Source organism: Struthio camelus, chromosome 12 (assembly GCF_040807025.1).
Source record: "Struthio camelus isolate bStrCam1 chromosome 12, bStrCam1.hap1, whole genome shotgun sequence".
In the NCBI taxonomy this organism is placed as follows: Eukaryota; Metazoa; Chordata; class Aves; order Struthioniformes; family Struthionidae; genus Struthio; species Struthio camelus.
Window position 1 is genome coordinate 8,938,629 of NC_090953.1, and position 26,919 is coordinate 8,965,547.

The 26,919-nt window shown below is 42.3% G+C and overlaps 1 protein-coding gene across 1 annotated transcript in view; it reads left to right on the plus strand.

Moving 5' to 3' along the window:
- AGBL1 (AGBL carboxypeptidase 1) overlaps positions 1–24,960 on the plus strand; it is a 297,138-nt gene extending 272,178 nt beyond the window's left edge. Inside the window, exon 23 of the mRNA XM_068958765.1 lies at positions 22,229–24,960. Within this exon, the coding sequence (XP_068814866.1) occupies positions 22,229–22,535 (307 nt within the window). The 3' untranslated portion in view covers positions 22,536–24,960. The remainder of the gene's footprint in view (positions 1–22,228) is intronic.
- Positions 24,961–26,919: the final 1,959 nt, after the last annotated feature.

A 26,919-nucleotide genomic window follows, 5' to 3' on the forward strand; every position in this document is an offset into this window, starting at 1 on the left:
TGAAGTAACTGATAAATAAACAGTGATTCTGGAGTAAGGTTCTGTAGGGAAAGAAATGTCCAGTCCTTCCTCTGATAAGTGTCACTCCAGAAGTATTGCATTTGTCTCCTATTTCTAGAAGTAGGGCTGAGGCTTGTATGTCAAAGAAAGGATTGGGAGGATGTTGTGAGTCACGGATTTGGGATCTGTATTCTTTGACATGATAAATCACACCAGGTGAGGCTGACTACTGTCACATCACAGAATTTAGCTTAAGATGCCTATTCTGCTCCTTTTCACTAATACCTGGCATTAAGGCCTTCCTGAGATGAGTTATTCAGGGAGAAAATAGGAAATGTGTGAAGGAGGATAGCGAGGGAGTAAGTGAATACATCTTGTAACATAGCAGACATGGTGAAGTTGCCTGCACCCAAGGGAATTTTTTCAACTACTTTTGAATAGTAAGGATATTGGGTTTTTGTTACTTTACATTGTCCCAATATGCACTTCTGGGTGTCCCATATGGGTATGCATGGACTCTCTCCCTTGCTGTGGGACTTTTCAAGGAATACTCTAAGGAATTAGACCTGCAAGAAGGCTGGGAGAAGGAAAGGTAAGAATAAGTAAGAATTAGGATCAAGGTCTTTGACATATTGCAATAAGTGAATCAGATCTGTTGAAAACTGAATATTGCTGGAAAGGCGGGCGCAAGTTTCCCCTTGACAGGTCTGGCATAGGTCTGTTGGCTTGCCCTTGCTTGTCTTCTTTTGTTTTGTTTGTACCCTTCTACCCCAGCAGCTCACAAATGCAGCCTTGACACAGGCCTCAGATGACTGTTTCAGTTCTGAACCCCACTTTATATTGCCTGTGTCCCTGAGTCCTTAGCTGTAGGATCACAGCTACCTCAGTCTTCAAATCCTGTCTCCCTACCATATACACGCATAACTTTGAGAAAACCTCAGTTCTTTGTGTATCAGAAATCTTGAGCACAGGCATAGCTGTTTCATGCCTGCCCTCAGAGTATGAGACATGGGTGAATACCCTTCATCTCTGGGACTACAGTCTGCACTCTCACTTCAGGGACTTGCTGCCAAAGAGGAAGGTGAATCTTGTTGAATCCTATTTACCATGTTTCCAGTTTGTGGAAATCTCTGTTCTTCCACCATTTCAATTTATCTCTCATCCAACTGGCTCTAAGTGGAGCAACTGTACCTGATTCAGTCTCCTCTCCATCAGATCCCCTTGTCTTTCCTGCAGTGATCTCCCATGATAAAGGCTCCATGGCTCCCCTTCCTTGAATTACAGAAACGTGGCATGGACCTTGGCTGCCGTATTTAACAAAGAGCTCAATACTTCTGGTGGAAGGAGGGGGTGCTCATACGAAGCTGTAATGACTAGCTGTCAGGGAGATGCATGGTGTCCTTTCAGCAACTGAACACAAATAGATGAGGGTGATGGTGGTATTTCTCCAGTCCCTTAATTAGAGCTACGCGATGGGAGAGGCACAGATGGAGATGTTTTCCATCATCTCTGGTGAGGAGGAAGGTATGGCAGAGAAGTTAGTGTGGTTTTATTAGCCCCAGGCATCCTTTGCACTGTGATGTGTGTTCAGTTCCTCCTTTTTATTACTATCCTTTTAGCTGTTTTTTTTGCCTTTGTTCATTTCTGTTTCTCCCTGCTTTGTTTCCCTTCCTTACTGCCTTCAGATTCCTAACAAGACGCTAGTTTCCGTTTCTATTTTCTTTCCATAATAGCCTATCCTAATCCAACTGTTCAGAGTTGCAGTGGACTTTAAGGACCACCTGTAAGGGTGGTACATACAGGCAGCTCGGTGCTGCAGATAAGGGGAACTGAGGCACTATTAGAGTTAATGAATATTCCTAAAAAGCTGAAAATAGAACTGAAGAAGAGTATTCCCATTTCTGGACTCATACCTGTAGATAACGTGTAGGTAAGTGAGCTGTTTTGCGCAGTGTCATGTACAGCTACATTTCAGTGTTAAGGTTAATCTGTTAAAAGAGGCAAAAACACATGATGCAGTAAAGTGAGATTTGGGGCTTTAGAAAATCCACTTGTATCAGAGGTGCTCTACAGAAGGCAGAGAAGGAAGGATAACTTTACTTCTAGATCAAATGTGAGGAAATGAATACAATGGGAAATATGTATATTTTCAAGGTCCTGTGAGAAGGAAAGAGACAGCCACTTCCTTCCATCCACATCTCTACCACTCAGAACCTTTTCCTCAGATCTAGTTCATCACTCTGGAAAATTTGGCTGCTTCTCTTTCCCCCCACACAGCTTGAAAACAGAAGCTCCTTTCAGTGATTGCACTGGGGGACCATGAGGGGAGTCTCAGACTTTGCCCTCCTATGGCATCTCCTCCAGGAAGTCCAACGAAAGGTAAAGTCCCCTGTGCTAAATTCAGAGGCTTTGGCAGGTAGACAGCAACAACAGGAGGTGGAAAGAGACAGCTGTGCAGGGGAGGAAATGGTGATATAAATACATGTTTAATTGTAGTTTAATTACAATTACTTACTAGGCAAAGTTTATTTAAATGCAGTATAATTAGAGTGAGACCTTGATTTAATCACAGCCTTATCAGGTACAGTTACTACTATTTTCCTTCACTTCCTCCACCTCCTCTTACACTCCCTCTCCTGAACTTTCCCAAGGAAATTAAAAGCTAATGCTTGAAGAAAGCAGAAGGAATCCATCTTGGAAAGTTTTCAGTCTCCTGAAAGATTCAAGTGCCAGGTGGCTACCAGCCCAGAACTTTCTCCTTGGAAGTTGTGAAACCCCCACTCCCTCCTGGCAAGCCGTAATTCTTCCTTAGCAGCTAATGATAATGGATCCTCATTAGCTGGGAATGACTTATCAGGAATATAATTCATCACTGATGGCAGACCTCATAACCCATCTGCTCACAATGAGTAAATTATATAGCCCCAGTCAGAAGAGATGGATTGTTCTTTCTGATCTACCTTCGGAGAGCCTCCACATCCTGTTCCAATCAGTACATACTTTGTCTTCTCTCCATGAGCTAGATGAACACAAGGAGAGGCATGTGGGCAAAACTTCTAGAGCAGCTGACCCCAGTTGTCATCGTTCACCGTTTTAGCTCCTCCACTGCTGCTTCTTCCTATCCTCCTTACCTTGCCGTGAGTCTGGGCATGGCAGGAGCTTACTCACTTGGGAGACACACATCACATATCCTGCAGGTCTCTTGACATGTTCCTGGCCTGCTCTTGCAAGAAGACTTTCCCCAGTCTAAACTCTACCTTTTCACGGATGTTGTATGTTTAGAACACCATGAAGTAGTCCCAGCCAGAACACGAAAGGCAGAGATGGAGCCTCCTAGTCTGAGAGCTGCATTGCCTCCTATCACCTCAATTATAACCTGAGGATGCCTCAGGGTGAGACCACTAGCACTGGCACAATGGAATTGGAGTTGAGAGAGGTCCTGACACAGGATCTGCAGGTAGAAATCTCTTTATTAAAAAACTCTCCTCCTTCTCTACGGGTTAGTCGTTAAGTGACTGAGAGCCACTCCTGAGAGCACAGTTATTCCACCTTCACAGTGAGGAAACTGAGGCACAGATTGGTCACAGGTGGTAGTCCACAGGCAGACAGCGTGGGAGGGGAAACATGCACAGCAGCTTGCTCAAGAGAACATGACAGATTGGTGGCCCGTCTGGGATTGGAGTCACTAAAAGAGCAGGGATTCAAATAGTTATTTTTTGGGTTTCTATTTGAGTCTCCATTCCTGTTTCCAATATATTAATTTGAATTGAAACAAATCTGAGTATTTCCTTTTTTTTTTTTTTTGGCACCAAAATGAAAAGCAGTTCAAACTTACTTTTGAGGTTTGTTTATTTGTTTCTTATTGATTTGTTTGACTTAACATTTCCCATCCAACCTAAAACAGTATACAAGACACGCAGCCACCTGGGATGGCTTACTGAATTCTGATTCTGGCTCAGTGTGCTGGGACTGGAGATATTCCACTGAGTTTACACTCAGATAAGTGGAACTAGGGCAAACTCAGGAAGAAGGAAGGCAGAATGGGAATCAGATCCCATCTCAATACTGCCCCAATGGCACAGAGAGGTCCAAACTCTGATGAGAAACCAATTGTTTTAAACAATCAAAGTAATTCTGATGAAGTCTAAGTATTTTCCTGAAGGAGGTAAGCGTGTGTTAGCTCATTTTTTAGTAACACAGGAAAGGTGGACTGTGTAACCCTCTAATGGATGAGGGTAATGAGAAGAGGAGAATATTACCCAAAGGAGTTTACTCCTATCTGTTGTATACCTCCATGAAATATAAATCATCACAATATCAAAATACCTTTATCATCCCAAGCATTGGTTACAGAAATCTTAAAACCATCTACAAAGACAAATGTGATAATTCATATCAGGCATTTTGGTGCTGAAGAGTGGTGCCCAGCCCACCACAGTGCCAACCTTTGTCAGACAATTCCAATTTCTGCTCTTTTCTCAGGTGGTAGCTACCACTGCGGCTCAAAAATCTTTGCTTCCGTTTAAGGATCTCCTATCCCTGCCCTTGGGCAGTGCTGGAGCAGCTCCCTAGATGTTCTTGGACTGTCAGGGTGAAATCCAGTTCCCCTCTGAGGTCCATAAGCTGTTAGCAGGTTTACTGACTTCTCTGAAAACACCATTTGGTCCTTCCATGTCAATACCAGTTAATTCATGTTGCCTCACTTTGCATCTGTCTTGGTCTTTTTCCAGCGCTTCTAAAGAGAGAAAGAGTTAAACATATCTATAAAATGCTGAAGCTGTTCATTAATTAATGTAGATTTTATTCTGCCATTGAATTACACTGGCCCTGCATGAAAAAAAAAAAAAAAGAACTGCTGCGATCTTTGCTCATGGAACCAAAACCAGAGACAACGAAGCTTTTCCCTCCCTCCTTTTTCTGTCATAGTTTGCTCTGCTTTCTCTCTTGCCTTCTTTTTTCCCCCTCCTTTCTTCCAGGTGCTCCTGACACTTTTAACAGACTCTGATCGCTTCCAGGGGACCTGACCATCTTTTGTACTGTTCTTGTCATGATTTGTCTGGATGAGAAACAAGAACAGAGGAAAAAAAGCAAGAAAAGAATTTAGTTTTTACTGTGCTCTCCTGGCCCTGAGAGCATATTTCTCTCCACGTCATTCAGATTGGTGCTCTTGGCAGGGGAGGAGCTCTCTTCCAGGTCACAGACTTTTTAAGGACTGACAGTCATAGAGTCTTTCATACACCTGTGAAGTGGGTAGCTGTAAAGCCTATGTAACCCCATGCTGCAGGGTTGTGCTGAGCCTTGTGTTTCTGATCACAGTAAATCAAACAGAGCCAAATGGATTTTTTTCCCATGCTTTAATATTTATTTGGCAGTGCATTTTTAATAGGGAGACACTTTCACTTGTCATCCTGAAAATGACAAGTGGGCAGAAGAAGGGAAGGGACAAACATAGAGGAATGGATGCAGAGCACTGGGGAAGTGAGGAGAAGGAAGTAATGAAAGGTGGGAGGAGGAGCATAGAAAAAGGAAAGCAGAGAGGGAAAGGGGAAGGAGAAAAGAGTGATAGTCACTGCTGCATCTCTTTTTGAGAGAGATTCTCAGATAAGAGCAGCTCAGAGCAGCCTCCTGCCTCTTCTTGTGCATTAACATTGTTCCTCGCAGCAGTGAGCGGCTCACACACATCAGGGAAGTAAACAAGCCTGGGAAAGAGTCTTTGACCCAGAGTTCTTTTACCCTCCCAGAGTTCATTTCTTATATTCAGCCTTTCCAGCAAAACAGATCAATTAATTGATGGTTTGTGGAGCAGCTGACTTGGCAAAAAAGGAAACTATGGTTCTTGTCCAAAATCTACGATTACACTCTGATGCTGCGTGTGATTGAGAGAAGGGGCTAGAGAGATACTGCAGGGAGACAGATGCCATTGACTAGATAAAGAGATGGTGTGGAGAGATATGGTAAGTGCTTTAGATAGATGACGAGTGTTAGAGTGGATATATAGTTATAATTAAAGAGATAGATACTGTGGGTACACATAAGAAGATACTTTGGACAGACGTACAGTAAATAGATGTTGCAGGAAGAGGGATATCGTTAGATAGGCGGACACTATCTGGGAAAATGGATAAGGCAACAAATAATGCCACAGGCACAGAAAGATTGATTCTGTTGATAAATAAGCTCTATAAATAAATGCTACACAAAGATATTTTAGGTAACCTACCATCTCCGAATATTTGACACACACATCTAAGAAACTGTGTGGTACCTCATACAAAATAAAACTAAATAAGCAGCTACTAGATATTTATATGATCCTACTGGTAAACATTTAAGAGATGTTAGCAGCTGCAGCAAAAACAGCAATTTATCACCTGATTCAAAGCATATTTCAGCGCTGATGGACATATTATCGATGGCCTGGCAATAGCATGGCAGAAAAGGCCAAGCCAGCAGGTAGACAGTTAAGGACTGAAGTAACATTAGATAAGTAAATGGGAAAATACAGTCTATGAATTTCAGAGCTGGAAAAAGGACAAAATCCAGGTATGAGCTTCAGATCTTGCATCCAAGCTTACTAACAGGTGACACAATTCAAAATCATTTTCAGGCCTGACCTTATGAGCCTACATGCCCCACACTGCTACTGCAACCCCACAAGTCCCGGTGAGGAAGTGCGTTCTCTTCAGTTACCCTAGTGACCACAGCGAGCAGCCTAAAGTCCCAATACTGAGTGGCCGTGGCACCAACGCAGAACATCCTGCTGTCCTCTTAACATGCTTTGGGCAAGAGTTCTCATCCACGTGGACATCTGTTCCTGCTGGGATTCCTACAGGTTCACTCCTACACCTTGGAAACACTCAACAGTTGCAAGACACTTGCCAAACTCAGCAGAAATATTTTAAGCGGAAGAGACAAGATTCAGCTGTTGAGGGTCCTTCTGGAGAAGCCAGTTCTGTCGAAGTTCCTGTGGTGCAGTTTACCCTGAGGGATGCCAGAGGCCAGGGCATCTGAAGAGCGAACGTGCTCCCCTGCTTCAGATCTTTCTACTGCCGCTGTGTTTGTTCTGTCACACCTCAGGTCTCTCTTGAGCCTTACTGTGGTCCCATTTCCTTACTGTGCTCGAGACTGAGGTATTTGATATTCCCACTAAATTGACTTCTGTACTGGTTACTGTTCTGTTCACCTTTGTAGCAACCTTCCTACCCTGTGTTTCGGCAGGACCCCAGCTTTTGCTGACTGCTGAGCCTCACATTAGGGGAGTTGATCTGGGGGCTACTGGGCTCTATTTAGCGTGTATTATCACACCACCCTTGAAGCAGACAGCTTCCTTTGCAGGGCCCTGCTAGGCAACCCCAGAGCTAGTCCTGTGCTTCTTGCTCAGCAGAGCCTACCTGTGCTGAGGGCTCTGTGGACCGTTTATGATGTGCCTCAAAGTCTCCCTGGCATGTGCCAGACCTGGTTGGCTCAGTTCATTTTCTTGGTGACCCGATCATCCCTGCTATGCAGAGGTGAAAAGACAAGCACGTTAACCTCAGCTCTTCTACAGTGCCCCCCTCACCGTAATTAATGCTTTGTAAGTCACTAACCACAAGCACTTCAAATTCCCTTCTTTCCATCACAGGCATTATATTAGGTTTATATTTTATAAATCATTCTGACGTGTGCTTGTAAAGCCTAACAGAGAGAACTCCACAAACTGCCCTCTTTTGGCTTGCTGTGGATGCTGCCTTGGGTGCCCCAAATACTAGTTTGCAGAGAAGGAGAGGTTATATGTTTTTAATGGCTTCAAATACCAAATTAAATGTGAAATTTATATTGAACTCTACCATCCATTTCCAGTAATGATGCTTAATGTTATCATGAGAGAGTCAGGTACTTTAGATGGTAGGTGCCAATTGAGTCTTGTTCAGGAAGTTGTCCAAGGACTCCTGGGTAGCACGTGCCAGGAAAGTGATTAAAACCCTGCCAGGTTAAGTGAGAAGAATATTTTGATTTTCCCCTCTCCCCTTCATTTCAGTCTTTATAGCAGCCAGTTTCCATCTCCAAGGATATATCTTGTAATAATAATTGCTTGTTATCAGTGGATATTTTCCGGTACAGCAAAGATATCTAAATCCAAAGTCTCCAGCAGAGGAAATTGACAGACCTGAGTTTAAGGAGTGTTAGGTTAATCCATCTCAAAGGACACCCTTTGTAAGAAGTGAAATGTTAGGCATTTCCTGCCTGTAAGGAGTAGCGTGGGAGAAGGGTATGCCAAGCTTCTGAGGGGACAGGCCTTGAATACAGCGAGGGAATAGACAGCTAGGAAAATTTTCTTGTTCCTTGGTTATCTCCCCACAGGCTTCTCTATACTGAATGTTTCTAGATCAGCATGAGAAAGTCGAGGGAAACAGCTTTCTGAGTTAGAGCTTTTCAGAGTTCAGAGCAGATTACTGGGTGCAGTAGATTTTGGTTTGTTATGCTTGGGTTTGTTCATCTGCCATCACATGTCTTTGAGTGAATTATATACCCATTTTGCTGTAATGAATTCATCCTAATTGTGTGAGTGTTAAGATATTTAATTGTGGTCTTTGTTCTCCTAGACTCATAGGAAACAGTTACAGCAAATATATGTGCATCACAGAAGGGCAACCAGCAGGATCTGTGCTGTCTTTCACTGAGACCTATTGCTAGGAGCATGACTGAGATAAGGAGTACTCTGGATTAGTATATACAACCTATCTGACCTTGCTCTGCTGCTTCCCAAGCCCTGTGATTTCCCAGAAGTGCACTAGCAGGCACCACTCTTCCATCAGTGCCTGTGCTTTGCACCTTTCCTTACCATAGTTCCCATCCATGGGTTAAGTGCATAAGGCTGACATGAAAAGTGTTGTAGATTCTCACTGCTGTTGTAATTATGACTAAAACATTATCATTCCACCACCCTCTTCACACACAGCAAACCGAGAAATACTCTGAATATTAAGAATTGGGGCTGTAGGCCATGTACGTCTGCCAAGTTTCAACACAGGGCATATTTCTTATACCCTGTATTCCTTAAAATTGTTCCACTGCTTGTTCGCCGAATTTGGAATTCTTCACTTCCTGTTCTAAAAATGGCAAGATTTAGACCATTATTGTTTCCTGCCTCAGAAATGGCTGCAAAGTTAGTCGTGAATGATGCTGCTCAGGAGTTCAGCTGCTCAGCTGGGACAAGCCAATGTAGCTCCACACGTATCAACAGACCTTTCCCTGTGTAAATCAGCAGACCACTTCCCTTGCTGTCAGAAGGCAGTATGAGATGTTTCAGGCTGCAAAGCCTATATGTAAAGTAAATTTATTATTATTTAAAAACAGTTCGTATTGTTGGGAAGCCAGCAAGGTAAGCTGATGGGTGGGTGAGCAATGGAGTGTAATAGCTCTGAGAAAACTGCCCTGCAGTAACAGCTTTGATTCCTTGCAGGATAAAGCTGAATAATGTTGCCATCCTTCCTGTACCTTTCAGGAGTACAATACTTCATATACACTAAGTGTATTACTTTGTCATCTGGACTGATATCTGATCTAATCCTCCTGGGCTTTGCTAGCCTGCTTGTGAAAAGTATGAAGTTTTCAAACAAAGTTTTAGGCTTAAAGTAACATCTAAATTATAGATTTCTGAAAGCGCCTTGGCAATGTGTCTTAAGATGCTGCTTTTTCAGCTAGGCTGATAACCCATTTTTTCTCCTTGATACTGAATTGCCTGTATCATGCACCATTAAATCTGACACAGTTTATCTGCAGGTTGGCTGTGCAGAAAAGGAGAAAGTCCAGCACAGGTTTGGCAACTTCTGAGTGGAGTCACTGGCAATCCGACTGCTGCTTTTGCTCTACAATGCAGTTATTTCCGCTGTTCAGAGAGCTTCGGTTCTTCAGCAGCACACAGTGGTTACTGACTCTAGAAATGTTATTACAGAGGGCACCCATGTAAAGCTGGTGCAGCACAAAAGTCCACAGAGAAAATGATGTCATCATGATTTGATGGAGGAGAGGGGCAAAAATTGCATTTATCACAGTGCTCAGCAGTTAGGAACCCGTGTATGCGCTCTTCCCAAATGTATTCCCCCTGTAAAGTGTGTATGTAACTTCCAGCACTTGGATTTTTGCTATTTGTACTGGCAAATACGATTTTGTGGGCCTTTTCAAAGCCTTGGGGGACAATTCATGATTCAGAATAACTCACGATCTGGTCTCTTTCTGGTGTTTCAGTTCCTGGAAGACAGAACCCACCATGAGAAGAACAGATGTCACTTTATTTTGGTGCAATAGATGGCTCCCTGAAGGAAAGAGGAAAATGAGGAGCTAGGAAAACATAAATAGAAAGGCAAATGGCAAGAAATACAGGATTTCCTGACTAACGAGGTTTTAATGTCTAGCGGACGCAGAATGCACAAGTCCTCAGCCCTCCTTCCTCTAGCTGGATGGCCAGCTTTTGTGCCAGACAGGCTGGGTAGCCTCTGAGTAGAATCAGAGGCCAGGCTGGGTACAGAAAACGTGGCATCAGAGGACACTTTTTTTCCATCTGAATAATCTCCCCTTCACTTCTATGCCCGTGGTTGTTTCCATCACTGCAAGAATTACAATATTTCTCTTTGAAATATGACCTGGCAGCTAATCCTTGGTATTACTGAGCGCCTCTCTCCTCCTGATGTCAGCAGGAGTCCTACATCCTCATCACTCCTCCGGCTAAGCTCTGCATTCCTGTCTGGCAGAATCATGAATACTCACTTCTTTCCCTAATGGATCTGGAGATTTGCTATTTTCTTTACTGAAATCTTAGTTTGCTGAGAGGAGGTTTTGGACCAGACCCACCAAGGTTATTAAGCACCTATTTTCTCACTGCTTTCTGTAGAGAGAAAGGCACTTTTATAGAAGAGGCAATTAAATAGCTTTGCACCCTCATTCAGGCTAGATAAATGGCAGAGGGCTTCAGAAATACCCTAGCTCTGCCAATGTACCATAACCCTGCGTCTGGGTAGAGTAATGTAGCCTGGTGTCTCCATATTATTGGGGAACAGGGACAAAGAGAGAAAAGCAGTTTGCCCAGAATGACTGTGACACTGCAGGGGGTAGTATTCATCTCCCTCAAACACAAGTGTAGTGTTCTAAAGTCATGATTAAATTTTCCCTTGGTGCACGATCTGATGCATCTTCTCACCCACTTACTGCACACAAGAACTGACCTTTTATCATTTGTGGTTGTAAATCAGAAGGTGATGTTAAATACTCAGGGTGTTTCTCCATGAAGTGATTGTTTCACTGCTATGCAAGCTGCGCTCTAATTAGCTCCATCCGTCCAAATGCATATACCATTTTGATTGAATGAATACTTTGGTCAGTTTATGTTGCTGCAGCATTCACTCAGAATATTCTTGCTTCTGTGATATGTTAGCATTCTTTTAAGAATTTTAGTGGGAATTTATATATGCATATATAAATACATACAAACACACACATGTACACACACAGAAAAAGTAAAATAATATAATTGCAGTTTTCAGGTAAAACACATAGAACTTTTTGACGGGCATTTGAAAACTGATTTTTACAAAATATTCACAAAGTACTGGTATTAACAGGGATTTTAAAAAATGTCACCTGTTGGGAATTGATAAATGCTACAAACTACAAATGGATTTGTTTGAAAACAGCATCTCGGGGTTATGCAGGTAAAACATTATTAAAAAAATAGAACAGGAACAAAGAAAAATATTAGGAGATCTAACATACAACAAATAGCAGTGGCAAGCCTTCTCTGTGCTTAACTATGTTCTTTTTACAACGTGGTGCTATCTCCTTAGGTCACAGCAAGTAGTTGTTTTTTCCTCTTTTCTCTCTTTACTGGGAGTCATATGTTCCTGGCTGGTAGGTCCTTCTGGCATGAAGAATCCCCTAATCCCTGTTTGAATTCTGAAGTAGGATATTGGTGGTGCTTCACATTTGTGTTCACCATCCAAGCCTGTTGTTTTTCTTGTGTGCTAAACCACTAACATTCATCACTGTGATTCCTGACAGACAAATTTTAAGAGGCAAGGAGATCGTCATGAAATATTTGCTGTTTTTCATGAAACATCTGGCAGGGCTCTGGCAAGATCAAGGAATTAGCAGCAGTTGCCACTTATACGCTGTATCTGACATTTTTTGATAGTCATAATAGAGTCCACAGCAAACGCAAATCAACCGCATACAAGTGGATTTCTCTGACCTTGCCTTCTCTGCCTTTTATTCTTATAAGCGTACACACGCACACACACACACACTCATAAATAAGATAAAATAAGTAAATAAGATACTGACAGATCTCACTTGTTCTCCCCAGGAAAGGATGAGAGAACAAAAGCAACATGTCAGTCTCATAACTTTTTACCCTACTGGAAGTTTATCAGATCAGTTGTAATGAACATACCTAGAATGAGATGCATAACTATTGGGTGTATTATGATTTAGCAGATTTATTTTGGATTAATTCCAAGAAATCTGCATCAGCATAGTACCTTGTAGAGATCTTTGAGAGGTAGCCATGTTGACCAATTTCTGTCTGCTGGAACCACTTAGGCTTCAATGCTTTGCCATCATGCTGGATTTATACTCTTCTCAGGTCCTTATTGTTTGCAAAAGGCTCCGGAAACTTTTTTCTTCTGTGACCCTTAAGATGAGATTTTCCTAAAGACTTTCTTTAAAAGCAGGAATCCCCACATGCTGCAACACCCTTTTCCTTCTCTGGGCATTCCAGTATCTTTATCATCCATTCTACCACAGATCAGTCCTTTTAATCATGGTCACTGTTTACCCATTTGAAGACACGTGAGTGTGAAAGCAAAAAGACCTGTTCAGAAGCGTTTGTAAAGCAGTTACTCTTTAGTTTAAAAGGCACAGGAATGAGAGAAGTTCATGCGGAATAGGAATATGTGCTTAATTCCCTACTGGAATTCCTTACTTTCTCTTGTGCCACATAATTTTGGTTTTAGCTTCTAGTTTAAGCTCTCAAATAGCTGATGATAACACTTTCTTTTCTATATAGCCATTTCTACCTGCCAGTTGACCTTCTTAATCTATCTCGAGTCGTACTCAAATGTTCATAGTCTCCCTTCAGGTGACCTGCTGCTTTGCCAACGCTCACCTGAAGTCTAGACTCGAAGAACTGATTCACCCTGGTCAGTAGCCAGCTCTTTGCCTGAGATTACTTCCTCCTGAATGGAATAGTATTAAGGCTCAGTGATCATCTGCTGTTACCTCTCTGCTTGCTAGGGAAGTATCTCCTGAGACCTCCTGAGTCTTATAATGAAAACTGTGCTCTGAATACAGAGCAAACCATATAGTTATCTGGATGTAGGTATGTGAGTGTCTGAGTGTATTTGTATACAAGTATATCTACTATCTATCTGTCTATTATGGAAGACAGATAAGGGGTGATAATCTACTTTTTCTGTGTGTATAAACATATATATACACATATTTACATAGATATACCCACATACGTACATGTATCATAATAGATAGAGAACAGATTCTCTGAGACATCAGAATGGTTATCAGCTGAAAATATATTTTCACAAATTAAAACTCGTAACCAAGATGCAGCTTTTCTCCTCCAAGGGGCATAGTGGTTGCTATTTAGTCACTTACAGTAGTTGTTAGTGCAGTCGGGTAGTTAGATGTCCATCTGTCATGTGGTGTGCAAGCAAATATTTGCATGCACAGTTATTTGGCCCAGAGAATGCCCTGAGCATAAAATAGGTATGCAACTCGAACAAAGTCTCTAGATGTCTTGGGCATCTTTAAATATTTTGCTTTCAAAAACCCCAAATCCTTTAAGTTACTCAGAAAGAACTAAGGGATTTATATATGGAATTTAGACTTCTGAAATTAAATATATAGAGCTGATTACAAAACTTGGATGAAGTCAGTGGAATGATATAGATCAGCACCAAGGGAGATGAGAAAAACCTGCATGCCTTTCCCTTTTTTGACCTCAGCAGTACAAACATGCAGCATCTAGGTGAAAGTCTTTCCACATTTTTTCCCTCTCACTGTACGAATGTCTCAATTACTGGAAGCACGCAAAAGCAATTAGAATTCCAATAATCATTGTGTACCACTGTGGCTGAACTGCTAAGTATCGTCAATATATGATTATCATTTTGAGAAGTGCTTCCAGTAGAGACATTGTGAAAAAGGCTTCCAAACAGATTCCAAATCATATTTTCAGCAACTCTCACATTATTCAGTGTACTAATGAGTTCCAGTAGTCTTAATAAATACCTTCTAATACATGAGGACTTGACTGCTCCTATTTCCGCAGGCAGCTTAAGCTAAGTCAAAATGTTACCAGTTTTGGATGCATTATTTCTGACTCTCAAACTCCGAGCGAAATCCAAGCCACTGACAGTGCTGCCTAGTAGATGGATATTCTCCCACATATTTTATGCCACCCTTCCTTTATTTCCTGCGTTCACCTCCCATTCTTAATGAATGTTACAAGATCACAATAAGCCAGATTTTAAACCCTTTACTGTTAGTTGCTTTATTGGAACTGACTGTAAATTTCAGCATAAGATTGCAACACTTGGCCAAAAGTAGCAGAACATAGAGATGAGGTATCTCACAAGCACTTGTTGGATAACAGCCTCCAGTTGATTTTGACAGCAAAAGTGGGTTGGGCTGCCTTCTTGCTGGCCCAGAGCTGACATTAAATGATGTTGTTCCCTTAAATATCAAGCGTTAGTGCAATATGGATCTGAGAGGCAAGACCAGGACTATGCTTTCATGCCTTAACCCAGGCTCAGTCTGCAAACAATGCCCGAATGTATCTATCTTATGTATTTCTTACTAGAGTCTCCAGCTTGCTTAAAACTTGAGTTTCAGAGCTTGAGCTTTGGTGTCCAGGAATCTGGCCCAAAGCTCAAGAACATAGTGGTGTGTAGATATAAGCAGTCAGGGCTCATGTTGACAAGGATTTCACACAGAAGCCAGTGCTGGATGCCAATTTTAGGTGAATAAAACTTTCACCAGCTGTGTGAAGTGGCCGAAGTTGTTTGGTGTGGGACTGAATTTTATTAGGCTGCATAATATGTCTGTGGAGATACAGCTAGAGTTTGCCAAGCTCCAGCCTACCTTTAGGCTCATATTTAACTAACTTCCTACTATAGGCGAATGGAAACTATAATTCATACCCTGCTTTAAATTCTCAGTTTGATGGGGGTGCAGTTGCCATATTCATATCTATGTTTTCAGGCAGCATATTTGTAATGTTTTGTGAAATACAGCTTTAGTTTTGTCCAAGCCAGCTGCTGCACTGTGTGGAGGTGGGTATCATCACAAAACAAAGTGAATATACACGTCCACATATCTTCCCTAAAGAATAGAAAAGATTCCGTGATATTTTGATGCTTTCATGTGTTTGTGCTGAAATGCAAATGTATTTAAAAAAAAAAAAAGATGAAAACTAGGAACTGGTAAAGAATGAGAGAAAGAAAACTAGTTTTCTTTGGTATCTGCATCAACTGTCATAGCTCCATTTCGTGGCCGACTTGCATTTGTTCAAGCCAGTTGCTTTTATTAATGCTTACAAACCTACAGCCATAAGAATGCTAAAGATGCAGTGTTAGCACTACACTGATACATAGATTGTTTCTTCATGAGGAAGAAATTAATGATTATTCCTAATACTGAAGCCACAGCTTTTGGCTTTTCACCAGCTTTTCCTTCTTCCAGGTGTAAGGACCAGCTCATGTAAATTTCATTGGTCAGTGTTAGAAACAGCCCAAAACAGGGATTTGGACTGAGAGATTTGGAACCCAGGAGGGTCATGCAGTGGCAAGGTAGTGCCCTTCAAATGGGAGAAGAACCCCCAGGTGTCCCCTACACAAACTCCTGTACTAGTGATGTGGTATAATTCGATTAAATGCAGTTGCTCATATGCATGCAAAGCTTTTCAAACCACATGCAGTAAGAGAGGTGTACCCATCTTTCTCTCTGCTCTTAGAGCAGTCATTAGCTATCTTCGCTACAGTAAGGAGAATTAGAAGACTAATACAGGGTTTCTGCTGGGCCCAAATAAAATGCTGTCAGGGGCTAAATTGTTGCAAGCCTGAATGAACATTAGGGGACAGCATTGGCCAGGAGCCGGCCTGTTTTGTGCTCTTCGTGGTCTCCCTTTATTTACAAGTTGTCTTCCCTTGTCTAAATGATAAAGCCCCACTTGCTACTTGCTGATCTAACTTGTGCACTCGACATCCATTTTTAATTTGGCCAAAACAATTATAAATATTACGAGCTGCAATTACCCTGGGAACTTCTGAAAAACTAATTAGTACAAGTCCTAACGGTGAATTACACCTTTCTCTTGGCTATTTGCAGCAGGGAAAGAAAAAGAAAAGAAACAACGCTATGCTCAGAAAGAGACCAAACAGCTCTCAGCCACAGCAAACACTATGCAAGGCAGCATTTAATTATGTTCATATGGTTCATGAAAGGATGGGCTGTGGTGGGCTGAAAGCCAGGGCACCCGGCATTGCCTAGGGCTTAGCTTGCATTTTCTTAGGAGGTGTTGCAAGATATAAATGTCCTTTGCAAAGAGTCTTTGGAAAGGGAAATCTCATGGGAACTTACAAAGTTCATATCATTCTTGTTTACCGTGTAGCAACAAAGGAAGCTAATGTGATAGTTCTTTAAGCTGGAGCCATGTTGTGTCAATTTGTAGCTGATTCCCTCCCTCGGCAAAGTCAGGGACTAAACAGGGACTAAAACTGTGTCTGACTTTTCTTGAGCAGAGGAGAAGCCAGGCTGCTGCTGGGGAGCTCCTGAATTGCAGAGGAGAAATGGAGTAATCTTGGCAAGGTGTGCACCACACCTTGTAGCAAGTGAGTCAGAACAGAAAGGGCAGACTTAAGACATTCTTCGTTGGCATCTTGTTGCTGTAGGATATTACAGGAGCTGATGTGATTACCTAAAAGCATCGTAGTTGTTTCATTTCTCTCCTAAAATAATGCTTTATGAAGCTATTAAAGGTAGAGCTGTACTCTGGGATAACCACAAGCGTGGCTGCCTGAGATTCATTTTAGGTTCATTACAAGATTTTGGAAGGAGCGTTCCTGTAAAATGCTTTTAATAAAACATACAAATTCCTCAAAAGCAAAACTGTGCAAGACCACACACTCTTTTTGGTTTGGTGACATGAGTGGACTTTTTATGTCAAGGGCAAGGCAACCCCAATACACTGTGGAAAGGGCAGTGTATTTGTAGGAGCTGCAGGACACCATACTTACCAGCATGTGTATAACTATTCACACAATAAGTACAACTTTATTGGAGGAGAATAAGAGATTCCCCTTCTGGACATGTGATAACTGGTCTGGGAACTCCCTAGGGACTCAAATCCTTGCTTGAGTTGAGAAAAAACTGTCCTTTATTTCAGGTGAATGCTGTAGTTGCTGAGAAATTGGACTGTTTGAATTGGATATTTTTTTTCTTGCTTTCTCTTTTCACAGGCAAATGTCTGAAATATTGAAAATTTTGAAGAAAACTGTTTCCTGCATTACTGTGGTTTTGAAGTGTATCATAGACAGATATGCAGATATGCTCTTTACTTACAGCCGTGTCCTTGTGCTGAACAGCTTTCAAAAGATTGCGACAGATAATGATAGAGGGAAGGTTTAGGGGAAGGGGAAAATATGGCTACAGACAGGGGGATTATGCAGCTACTGGGATGCAATTTTCTTACCTCAGAGAGAGGATGAAGATGTGTTTGTTCGTTTGCTGATACATTTTCACAGGTATTCACTTGTATATCCATGACCAACAGTGGTCTCCAGACTTAGAATTGTCCTCCCTTTTGGCTTTCGCTTTAACCACTCACTTTCTACTTTTACTCTGGCAAAACTGCAGCAAGAGTGAGCTGAGAAATACAAAAAAAAAAAAAAAATCCTTTTCCTTCAGTATCACACTGCAACTGCTAGGCCTGTCAAATGAAGGTCAGGCAGCAGCCCTGAACAATAGTCACAGATTTCCTAAGAGGGACAGTTGCCAGTGCCTGTTCTTTCCAACAGAAAAAATAAAACACGTTCTATTTTGAGCCAGTCAGTAGAATACAAGGAGAGCAAGTCACCTGCCAGACAAGTAAAATGTGAGTGAAACAGCCCTGTAAGTGACTTAGGAAATCTCTACTTTCTCTCCATGCCCTGGCAGTTTATGCGCAGGTGAAGAAGTATGCATGGAAGACAGATCATCTGCCATCCCCATGTACAGCATGTAGCTATATTTTGCCAGCCAGAAGTGCAGGCTGTATTTTCTTATGTGCAATTCAGCAGGTCAACTGACTTCCAGGGTTTGTGCCCAGCTGTGATGTAACAGGTAAGCGATTTAGAATGAGAGGTCTGAGGCAGGGACCTGGAAGAAGTGTTTCCCACTCATATCAGAAAGCTCTAGTTGTGCTGACATGCAGGGAAGCACGGGGCTCCCCTCTTCTCCTTATGTTAAGTCAGCGAGAAAGTAGAATTGTTTTGCAGGATAACAAAGCTTGCTTTCTTTCCAAAGACAAACAAACAAACAAACACACCCACATGAAAAAGCAGAACTAATTAAAATCAAGTCCTATCTCAATAAATATGCAAATTAAAAATCAAAACAAAGAAATTCTATTTATCACATCATAAAGTTGCAAATTGCTGTTGTGGCTCCCATTGGCTGGAATAGATGAGGGCTATGAGGCTGTAGGTTTTAAATTAGTAGACCAACAAATATGCGCACTTGTCTTATTGAGATAGCAGGGGGATTGTTGGCTGTGGATATATTAACAGCCTTCCCTCCCCCTCTTCTGTACTGTGTTCACGGTCAGTGCTATTCATAGACTATATTTGTCTTGGAGTTCTCTGATGTAATGTCATTGGCTTTTCTCTTTGTTTATCTTCTGTAAGACAACATCATTATTCTTTGGTAACGTGTCATGTCTCTTGTTGAGTTTTTTTGTCTGTTGGGGGGAAGGATTTTTCTGCAGCATTAACAACTCAGATTAAAAAAAAAAAAACAACCAGAACCTGCTCCTAACAAAACCCTCTTTTTTGGAGAAGAAAGAAAACCACACCTGATTCAACTGTATGCAGTAGTCTAGATGCTACCATTTCTGCTTACCACCATGTTTCACCATTCGCATTCTCCCCTAAGGGAGCAGGTCTGTGTGATTTGGAGAAGCAGCATGTGATAAGTTTGGCAACTTCCTTAGTGGGTTTCTAACCTGCTCCCCAGCATGCTGCATGTGGTTATCTCTTCTCTTTTAGAAGAACCTTCAAACTACTGGTTTGAACTAGCCCATTTGTATTGCTTTGTTGTGTGTTTTAAATCTTTCCACAGCAGAAAGTGGGATGGAATTGGGATGGAAAAATCCACATAGTTAGAGAGATGTGGCTGTTCTGTAGAGTTTCGTAGTGTGATAAAGAGCCTTTCAGCTCTTAAGTCACCAGGGTGATTACAGCCTGACTTGGCAGTAAGAGAAAGTTGGTACCATCTATTTGCTGTTTGGTAGCTCACAGTGTGATTTGAGGTGGTGGCATCGAGCCAGTTAGTAGCGGATATCAGTCCAAATCAGAGAAAGCACCACTAAGCTCAGTGTTACACCACTAAGCTCAGTGTTAATTGACTTGCTCGTTCATAGTAACAGCAAAGGAGCCAAGGGTAGAACAAACTAGGCAGAAGGACTTCTTTCCTGATACCTAGAGATGGTCTAGGCACATCCGCACGTGTGGGGAGCCTCTCTCTGCAAGAGTTGAATTTTCGTGACCTTGGTGTTTCATGTACTATGTATGTAGATTTCTAGGCAGTGTGATAGCATCTGTCTTGGGAGGGAAAGTTAATAAAGTCCATTACAAAGAATTTAGGCACATGTACTTGCTTCTTAAAGACTTTATGTGTATTTTCCCCTTGGTCTGTATCTTCAGTCTTCAGCATAAGCAAATGGTAGTTGTTTTTGTTTTTCCTTTTCCATCTCTCATTGTCTTCCAGATTTTCCTTCCATACTAAAGTGCTTTTATGCTAGAAGTTATTTTCCCCTTTTCATTGCAAATGTAGTCCTCAAATCATTTAAGTCATCAAGTGAAGTCAGAAGGTCCACTGTTACTGACTTTTCCAGCTTTAATAATAAGTGGTTTTTGTTAATTCTCATCCTGATAATGCAGATGTTTAACTTTGGTTCCTAGATTACAAACTGAATTGTTTTTCCTTCTGTAAGGTATAAGTGAGTTGAGTGGTAGCTGTGTTCTGTCCCAAAGGCATTAGCAGCCCCTCCCAAAACATTCAAGTGCAGTATTGAAAGTAAATACATTTTGGTTCTTTCTGATTGCAAAGCAGCAACAGCAGAGCTTATAAATGAAAAGATCTAGTTCCCCTGAGTTTACTTGGCTTTGAACATTATAACGGGTACTTGGTGTCTTTATAATGCATGCCATGCATATGCAAATGCATAAGTAAAAAAAAAGAATAATAATCATGTGCAGTGGCCCGACTCTGCAGAGACCACTGCTTGTTAATGTTTGTGCTGGGAGGATTGTCCTGGTTTGGTTTGGTTTGGTTTGTTTCATGTCACATACTCAAATTCAGTTTGAGTTCCTCCTGACCTAGATTTCTGGGCAGACTGAAGTGGAGCCACAAACTGTGAAAGTGCATAATTATTCATTTATTTATTTTTAAACTGTACAGCTCTATTAAGCTTTCAGAGGATCCTTTATACCCTGCCTTTGAAGTAAACTAAGCCAGATATCAGCTAGATAAGGAGGCGTGGGTTGATAACGGCTTGTTTCTGTTTGCAGAGTAGCTTTGCAGAGTAGCCTGTGTACAGTTAAGATCTGGATACTCAAATGCTAGGAAAATCTCAGACTTTTTTTGGAGTGCAGGAAGAGAGAAAAGAGATCAATACATCCAAGAGCAATACTTTACACATTTGGTATGTTCTGAAACCTCAGATGCTGGCACTGCTGTGAAACAGCTGAGAGCTGGAAGATTATTCTGGTTACTGACATGTAAATGAGCAGACCACACATTAAAGCTGTGCATACTCCATCTGCCAAGCTATTCATTCTTCCCGACTTGGGACAAATTAGAAACTCTGGCCCAGTGGCGGAAGATTATTATTCCTTTCCCAGTCCCCCAAAGCAATACATTCTTCTGCTTTGAGTCTGATTGAAACTGTTGACCTGGAGGTGAAATACAGTATCTGTCCCTCTAATTCATCCAGATTCTGACCCAGGCAACACTGAAACCATAGACTTCTTTCTAGTCTCAGAAAAACACCCAGCTGCCCTCCCAGGCCAAGGGCCAAACTGGCACTAGACAGCTAGATAGGAGAAAGGCCTTATCCCTCAGAGCCATATGGTCTAGTGGTTACAATTCTGTCATAAATATTACATTAGGCTAACTTAATACAAAATGTATTGAAAATAAACATGTGAAGAAAGACTATGACCGTTCCTGTAAAGTAAATGGCAGGAGGCTAAGATGGTATAACCTGCCTTTCTGAGAGCCAGATGAAGGAGTTGTGACATCAATTTAGAGTCTCTCCACAGTCATTCAGACTTGCCTCTTAATTTGACCCTCCTTTAGAAAATTGTGTGGCCAAAGCCTGTTCATGTTCCTTCCGAAACACAAGCAGTCCTGGTACTTGTGTCCTCCTTGGAGTCGCTGTGCTTGAAGTCCCTAGAGCCTCTGTTTTCCATTTATGCTGCCTCTTGTTAGTGGGGCTCTCAGCTCGCACAGAACAGGAGGCAAAGATGCCAAAGCACTTTAACTACCTGAATGAATTAGGTCCTACGCTAGATGTGGAACCTCAGCAAGGTGAATGATGATTAAACCAGCAACCTTCTGGTAACTGAATACCTCCTCTTACCCTCTGCTATATTTCAGCTTCTTTAACCTTGTAAGTGCCTCGAGATAGGAACAGTGTTGTCTATATATAAAGCACTGCATTTCTGCATAAGCAATAGCAATAATAACAATAATAAATGTTTCTCCTATGAGGCAGATAAGTAGCATTCTTCTTCATTTTACAGATGGCAAAAGCCAAAAGAGACACAAAGACATATAGAATATTGCTTCGTGTTATCTCATGCCTCATTAGCAGAGCCAGGATTGAACCCAGGAAATGCATTTCCCCATTCCTCAGTTCTCACTGGATATCAGCACCCTCCTTTGATGACATCAGCTCTCTCTTGTGATTTTTCTGCAGGAGCAGCAGCAACAGCAGCCTGGAGACTGATGATGAACCTCCTTGTGTGGAAGAAATAGATTATAATACTGATAGCTGCTCTGATGGTGAAGGGGATTTCTCAGAGCTAGACAAAGAGATCCAGGAGTGCCTGCTGCAGGTGGAAGGAGAGACAGAAGATGGGGGAGCGACCATGGGACAGACATGCAGCTCCAAGGTTCTCAGAGGGCTCTACATTTCCAGCCAGCCAGCAGCCAACAACAGGGCTCTCCCTCTGCGTTCAGCACCTCTCGGGATGTGCAGTGGGTTTGAGAGCAGCCCTGCGTGAAGAGAGCTTTGACTGGCTAAGCAATAAGCAAATGTGTTAGTGTTCATGTTTGTCTGTTTGCCAGCTTCAGCATCCTCCCCACATGTATTGCTCCAGTTCTGCATGGAAAATTGACTATATGTTTGTGTAACGTATATACATAAATACAGAGAGAAGGACTTCTTTTCCTTTGCACACAAGATGGAGAGAGGGGCTGCTGGCTCAGATACTGCTATGTGAGGACATCAGCCATTCCTAAACACAATCCCCAGTTCAGTGGCTGCCTCTAGTTTATTAGTATATGGCTTCATATAGATTGTCCTGAGGAAACAAGAGATGGTGACCCTCATCCCAATTTAGGCTTTTACTATGGGCAGCAGCCTTTGTCCACAAATCCTGGAAGAGTGGCAGTTTCTGAGGCCTTTGGCCAGAGCTCTCTGTTACCATTCAGTTATCTTGAGCTGTAGGTCACGTGTCTGATTACTGTCTGACCAGAGTTTTTACAAGTGTCTTCAATAGGCTTTGAATCACGCCGTGCATGCTTCTGAGCTGGTCATATTTCAGCAACAATCTGACAAATCCTCCATGCCCCACTAAGGTATGCAACCAGTTCCTTACCTGCAGAAAATCAGTGCTGAGCTGACTACAGTGAAGAAATACTGCTGGCCACCAGATGGAGATCTGGTCCAGTAACTTGTCCCCTGTATGTCAAGATGTCAGTCCACTTCCTTCTAAGACGCTCAGAAAAGACACGGAGCTTTCTCTGGAAAATGGCTCCATGGAGAGCTGCTGAAGTTTTTCCCTGGCGTTTTAGGGAGCTGGTTCCACCTCATTTTATTCTCAGTATCCTCTGTTGTCATTGTAAAATGTCATATTTACACATATCTCTGGAAGCCTGAGCTAAATTCACCTCTTCACTCACCTCGCACTGAAATGAACTAGTCCAGCGTAATCTTAGTTGAATCTCTTCATGCTTGAACTGATTGGGCCCAAGTCCAGAATTTGTATCACAGAGCCTGTGAAACGATACTTTCTTTTTGAGATATCCTTCCAGCAGGATGTGCTAAAGTACAAACATAGCAGTTCATCCTGGGGAACTAGAGCTAATATTTAAAGCTTTTATTGGGAGTGAGAGAGGTTTGGGGCATTTCCAGGAGAAAACACGTTCTCTTGAGGTAGCCAGAAGTCCCCCAATATTCCAGCAATGGATTAGTGATGGTGACAATATCCAAGAGTGAATTTAGCCCAAGTATCACCTCCAGTGATTCTTGGTTAGTTTTATTATGATACCACTGAGGAAAACTAGACCTGGTTACAGGACCCCATTTATGCCAGATAGCAATGGAGTAGAAGAGGTTATAGGGTAGGGTATATATGGAACACTTCTACCAGTGACTCCCAGAAGTGGGTCAGAACAGCTTCTCTTTTGATCCCCAAATGGAAAAAAAATAGCTTTCTCCTAAAATCACCTGCAAACACAGCTCCTGATTCTATAAAATCATCTCTTATGGAGGACAGGTAACCTAGCAGTATCTTTGCAATCCGAACTCCACCAGCATTAGAGTTCACCATGCTCTCACATGCCTTCAGTTTTACACTGGCCAAAGCAGTGGAGATGTGACTTTTTGAACTTCAGCACTGACTGAGAACCCAGCCATGTGCCTGAGGTCCCTGAAGCATGAAGCCCACATCACTGTATCTCACTTCTCATGTTGCCTGAACTTCTCGTGTGTCCTAGACTCTGCTATTGCAAGTGGAGAACTACCTTAAACTCAAATGGAGTTAACTGCGCTACGCAAGAGTCTCACAACTCTGTTGCTGCTTTCTTTGCGAGGTTCAAGGGGGAGGAAGGACATACAACGTGTGATAGAGTTGCAGCCTATACGGCCTTCATTGTCGGTGATTACTATTATTATTACTTATATGTGGCTAAAAGTACCATATCATCCTGTCATCTATATGCTGTTTGTGGAGGGAATTCCTGGTAAAGACTGAGGTTTTTTCTGATAAATAGCCAAACACCTTTCTCCCAGACTACCTAAACATAGTTTCCTAGCAGGAGCTTGCTCTTGGGAGAAAGTTTCTTCCTGTCCTGCTGAGGTTTCAGTATCCAAGTGTTTTAAAGTCTTAGCCAGCACATGACAGCTCTCTATCTCTCTAGCTCTTGCTTTATAATGCTGCTCAAAAGACAGGCAGCTTGGGTCCTTATAAACTGAAGCTTCTTAGACCAATCTAATTCATTAGGTATGGTGTGTTCTCTGTACAGATGTCCTGTTCTGCTGGCTTTGGTGTGGAGCTTGTTGCACATAATAGTGAATTGTCATAAAAGGATGGCTCACAGGAATGGATAGGAAAGAAGTAAAACAGGTGTTCCCATTCCAATAGTTTGTATAACATTGCTTCAAAGCTTCTTAATAAAAAATGATATATGTGTGTAGTTAACTTCAAAATCCAGCATTTGAATACATGACAAAACTCTCACTCTGCTAGACCCTGTCTACAGCGTGCACAGGCCATGCTGTAGGATCTTCTGGATTCAGCACAAGCCCAGGATGCAGTGCAGAAAATACTACTGTACATGAATGCAAGTGTAGATGTGAACGTACACATACAGAGCCCTGCACTTTCTACCTTCTCTTCATTGAAAACCAGCACCCTGCCAGAGCAATAGCAGAATGATGCCCACCAAGGCTTGCTGATGGTACAACCTATCAGAAAGGAAAATAAATCTTCTTAAATCAGCTTTTTTCTTAATGAGACACCTATAATTTGACTGTAGGTACTATGGGTCATTCTCAGCCTTACAGCTGTTTCATTTTGAAATTGTTATACTATGGAGAATTCAGTTCAATGGACAAATTCTGCCCTGGTTGTAATTTATTGAATCTACAGGCTGCAAGAGAGTTGCCCTAGTAGATGTAGGAAGTGTGGCCTCCATGCAGGTGTGGAGCCAAATTAGGGGTAGTAGCCACTGTTGCTCAGATCCCTGCGCTAGGAGGTGCAGGAGGTAGAGAGCGAGCTGACAAAGGCACTTAGTGCGCCATCAACGTCCAGGATTGGAGTGCAGCGGCCAAGCTGGGACCAAAGTGTCCATGCACAAATGCTGCTGTGCAATATGGAGAGACTGGTCAAGGCTTCTCCCTGGCACCTTCTCCGGTTTCTGCCGAACAAATTGTCAGCAAGGAGCGAGGAAGTTGTTGGAGGTGACAGCAAGGCGAACCCAACACCCCAAGGTAAGCAGCCTGTTACTGATAAGGTGGGAGGTGAGGAAGTGTAGTGAGAGGGTTAGGTGACCAACCAGCAGGGAATGGCACATAGAAACCTACAGCAGGAGCAGTTTTGGCGACTTTGTCGTTTCTTCCAAGAGCTTCTACAGGAAGCATATGCTCTTCTTCTTTTGACAGGCCTCTAGAGGTCAGGCAAGGGCCTCCATTTTGCCCTGTTCTCTCCCTGTTATTAAAATTCTCCCTGAGTCATGGTAATTAAGCAGAACTAGGCTCTGCACAGAAGAACGGAAGTGCATTGACTTTAATAAAACAGAGTGTAAAACAACTTTAGATTAACTCCAGCCTTGTTTATTCTTGCACACTTGTAATTCTGGTTTGGTATTTCCCCAGTGAATGGAGCCGTTGTCCCCTGCACTGAGGCACGTCACCTCACTTCAGTCCGCTAAGTACTGAGCAGGGAGGCCAGTGCCTTTTCTTGCTTTTGCTAACTAATCCCCAAAAATTTGGAAACAGCTGATGCAGAAAGAGAGGGAGGAGCGGGAAATCTCCCTGCTCCCCACTCTTGTCATTCCTCAAGAGTCAGCAAGGCTCTCAGGTTGAGACACAAGCCAAATATTTCCATAATGGCCAGAAGAGAGGGTGTCCTAGAGGCACTTAGATAGTCTCCACCGGTAAAGCAGTTCTGGTTTCTTGCCAGGCACATTAACTTTTTTTACTCATGCCTTTTGTCTCACTGACTCTCTCAGTGGCTGTGAATAGCTCCGCTCTCCTTCCTCCCCTCCTCCACGGTTTACATGACATGGGTAGAAGATGCGCTGAGCAGTGCTCACAGTGCACTCTCTGTCTCCTCCGCCTCTTGCCAACTCACCAGGCCTGCTGGGCCCCAATAGCCATTTCCCATTGGAGGCGATCCTATGGATGCCTTGCCAGTGCCTGGTGAAGTACAGGTGTGAGTAAACCTTTAGTCTAAAAATAAATAATTAAACAATAATGATAAAAAGAATCAAGTCAGCAAACTAAAGGAAGGACAACATATAATTAGTTTTATTTTCTGTTTGTTATGAAGCTGTCAGACTACTCTATCCCCTGGTTTTACAGCACTCTGGAAAATAGCTATTATAATAATAATAAACAACCGTTCACTGGGTTGTTTTTGAAGCAAACAGGAAGCAGATTAG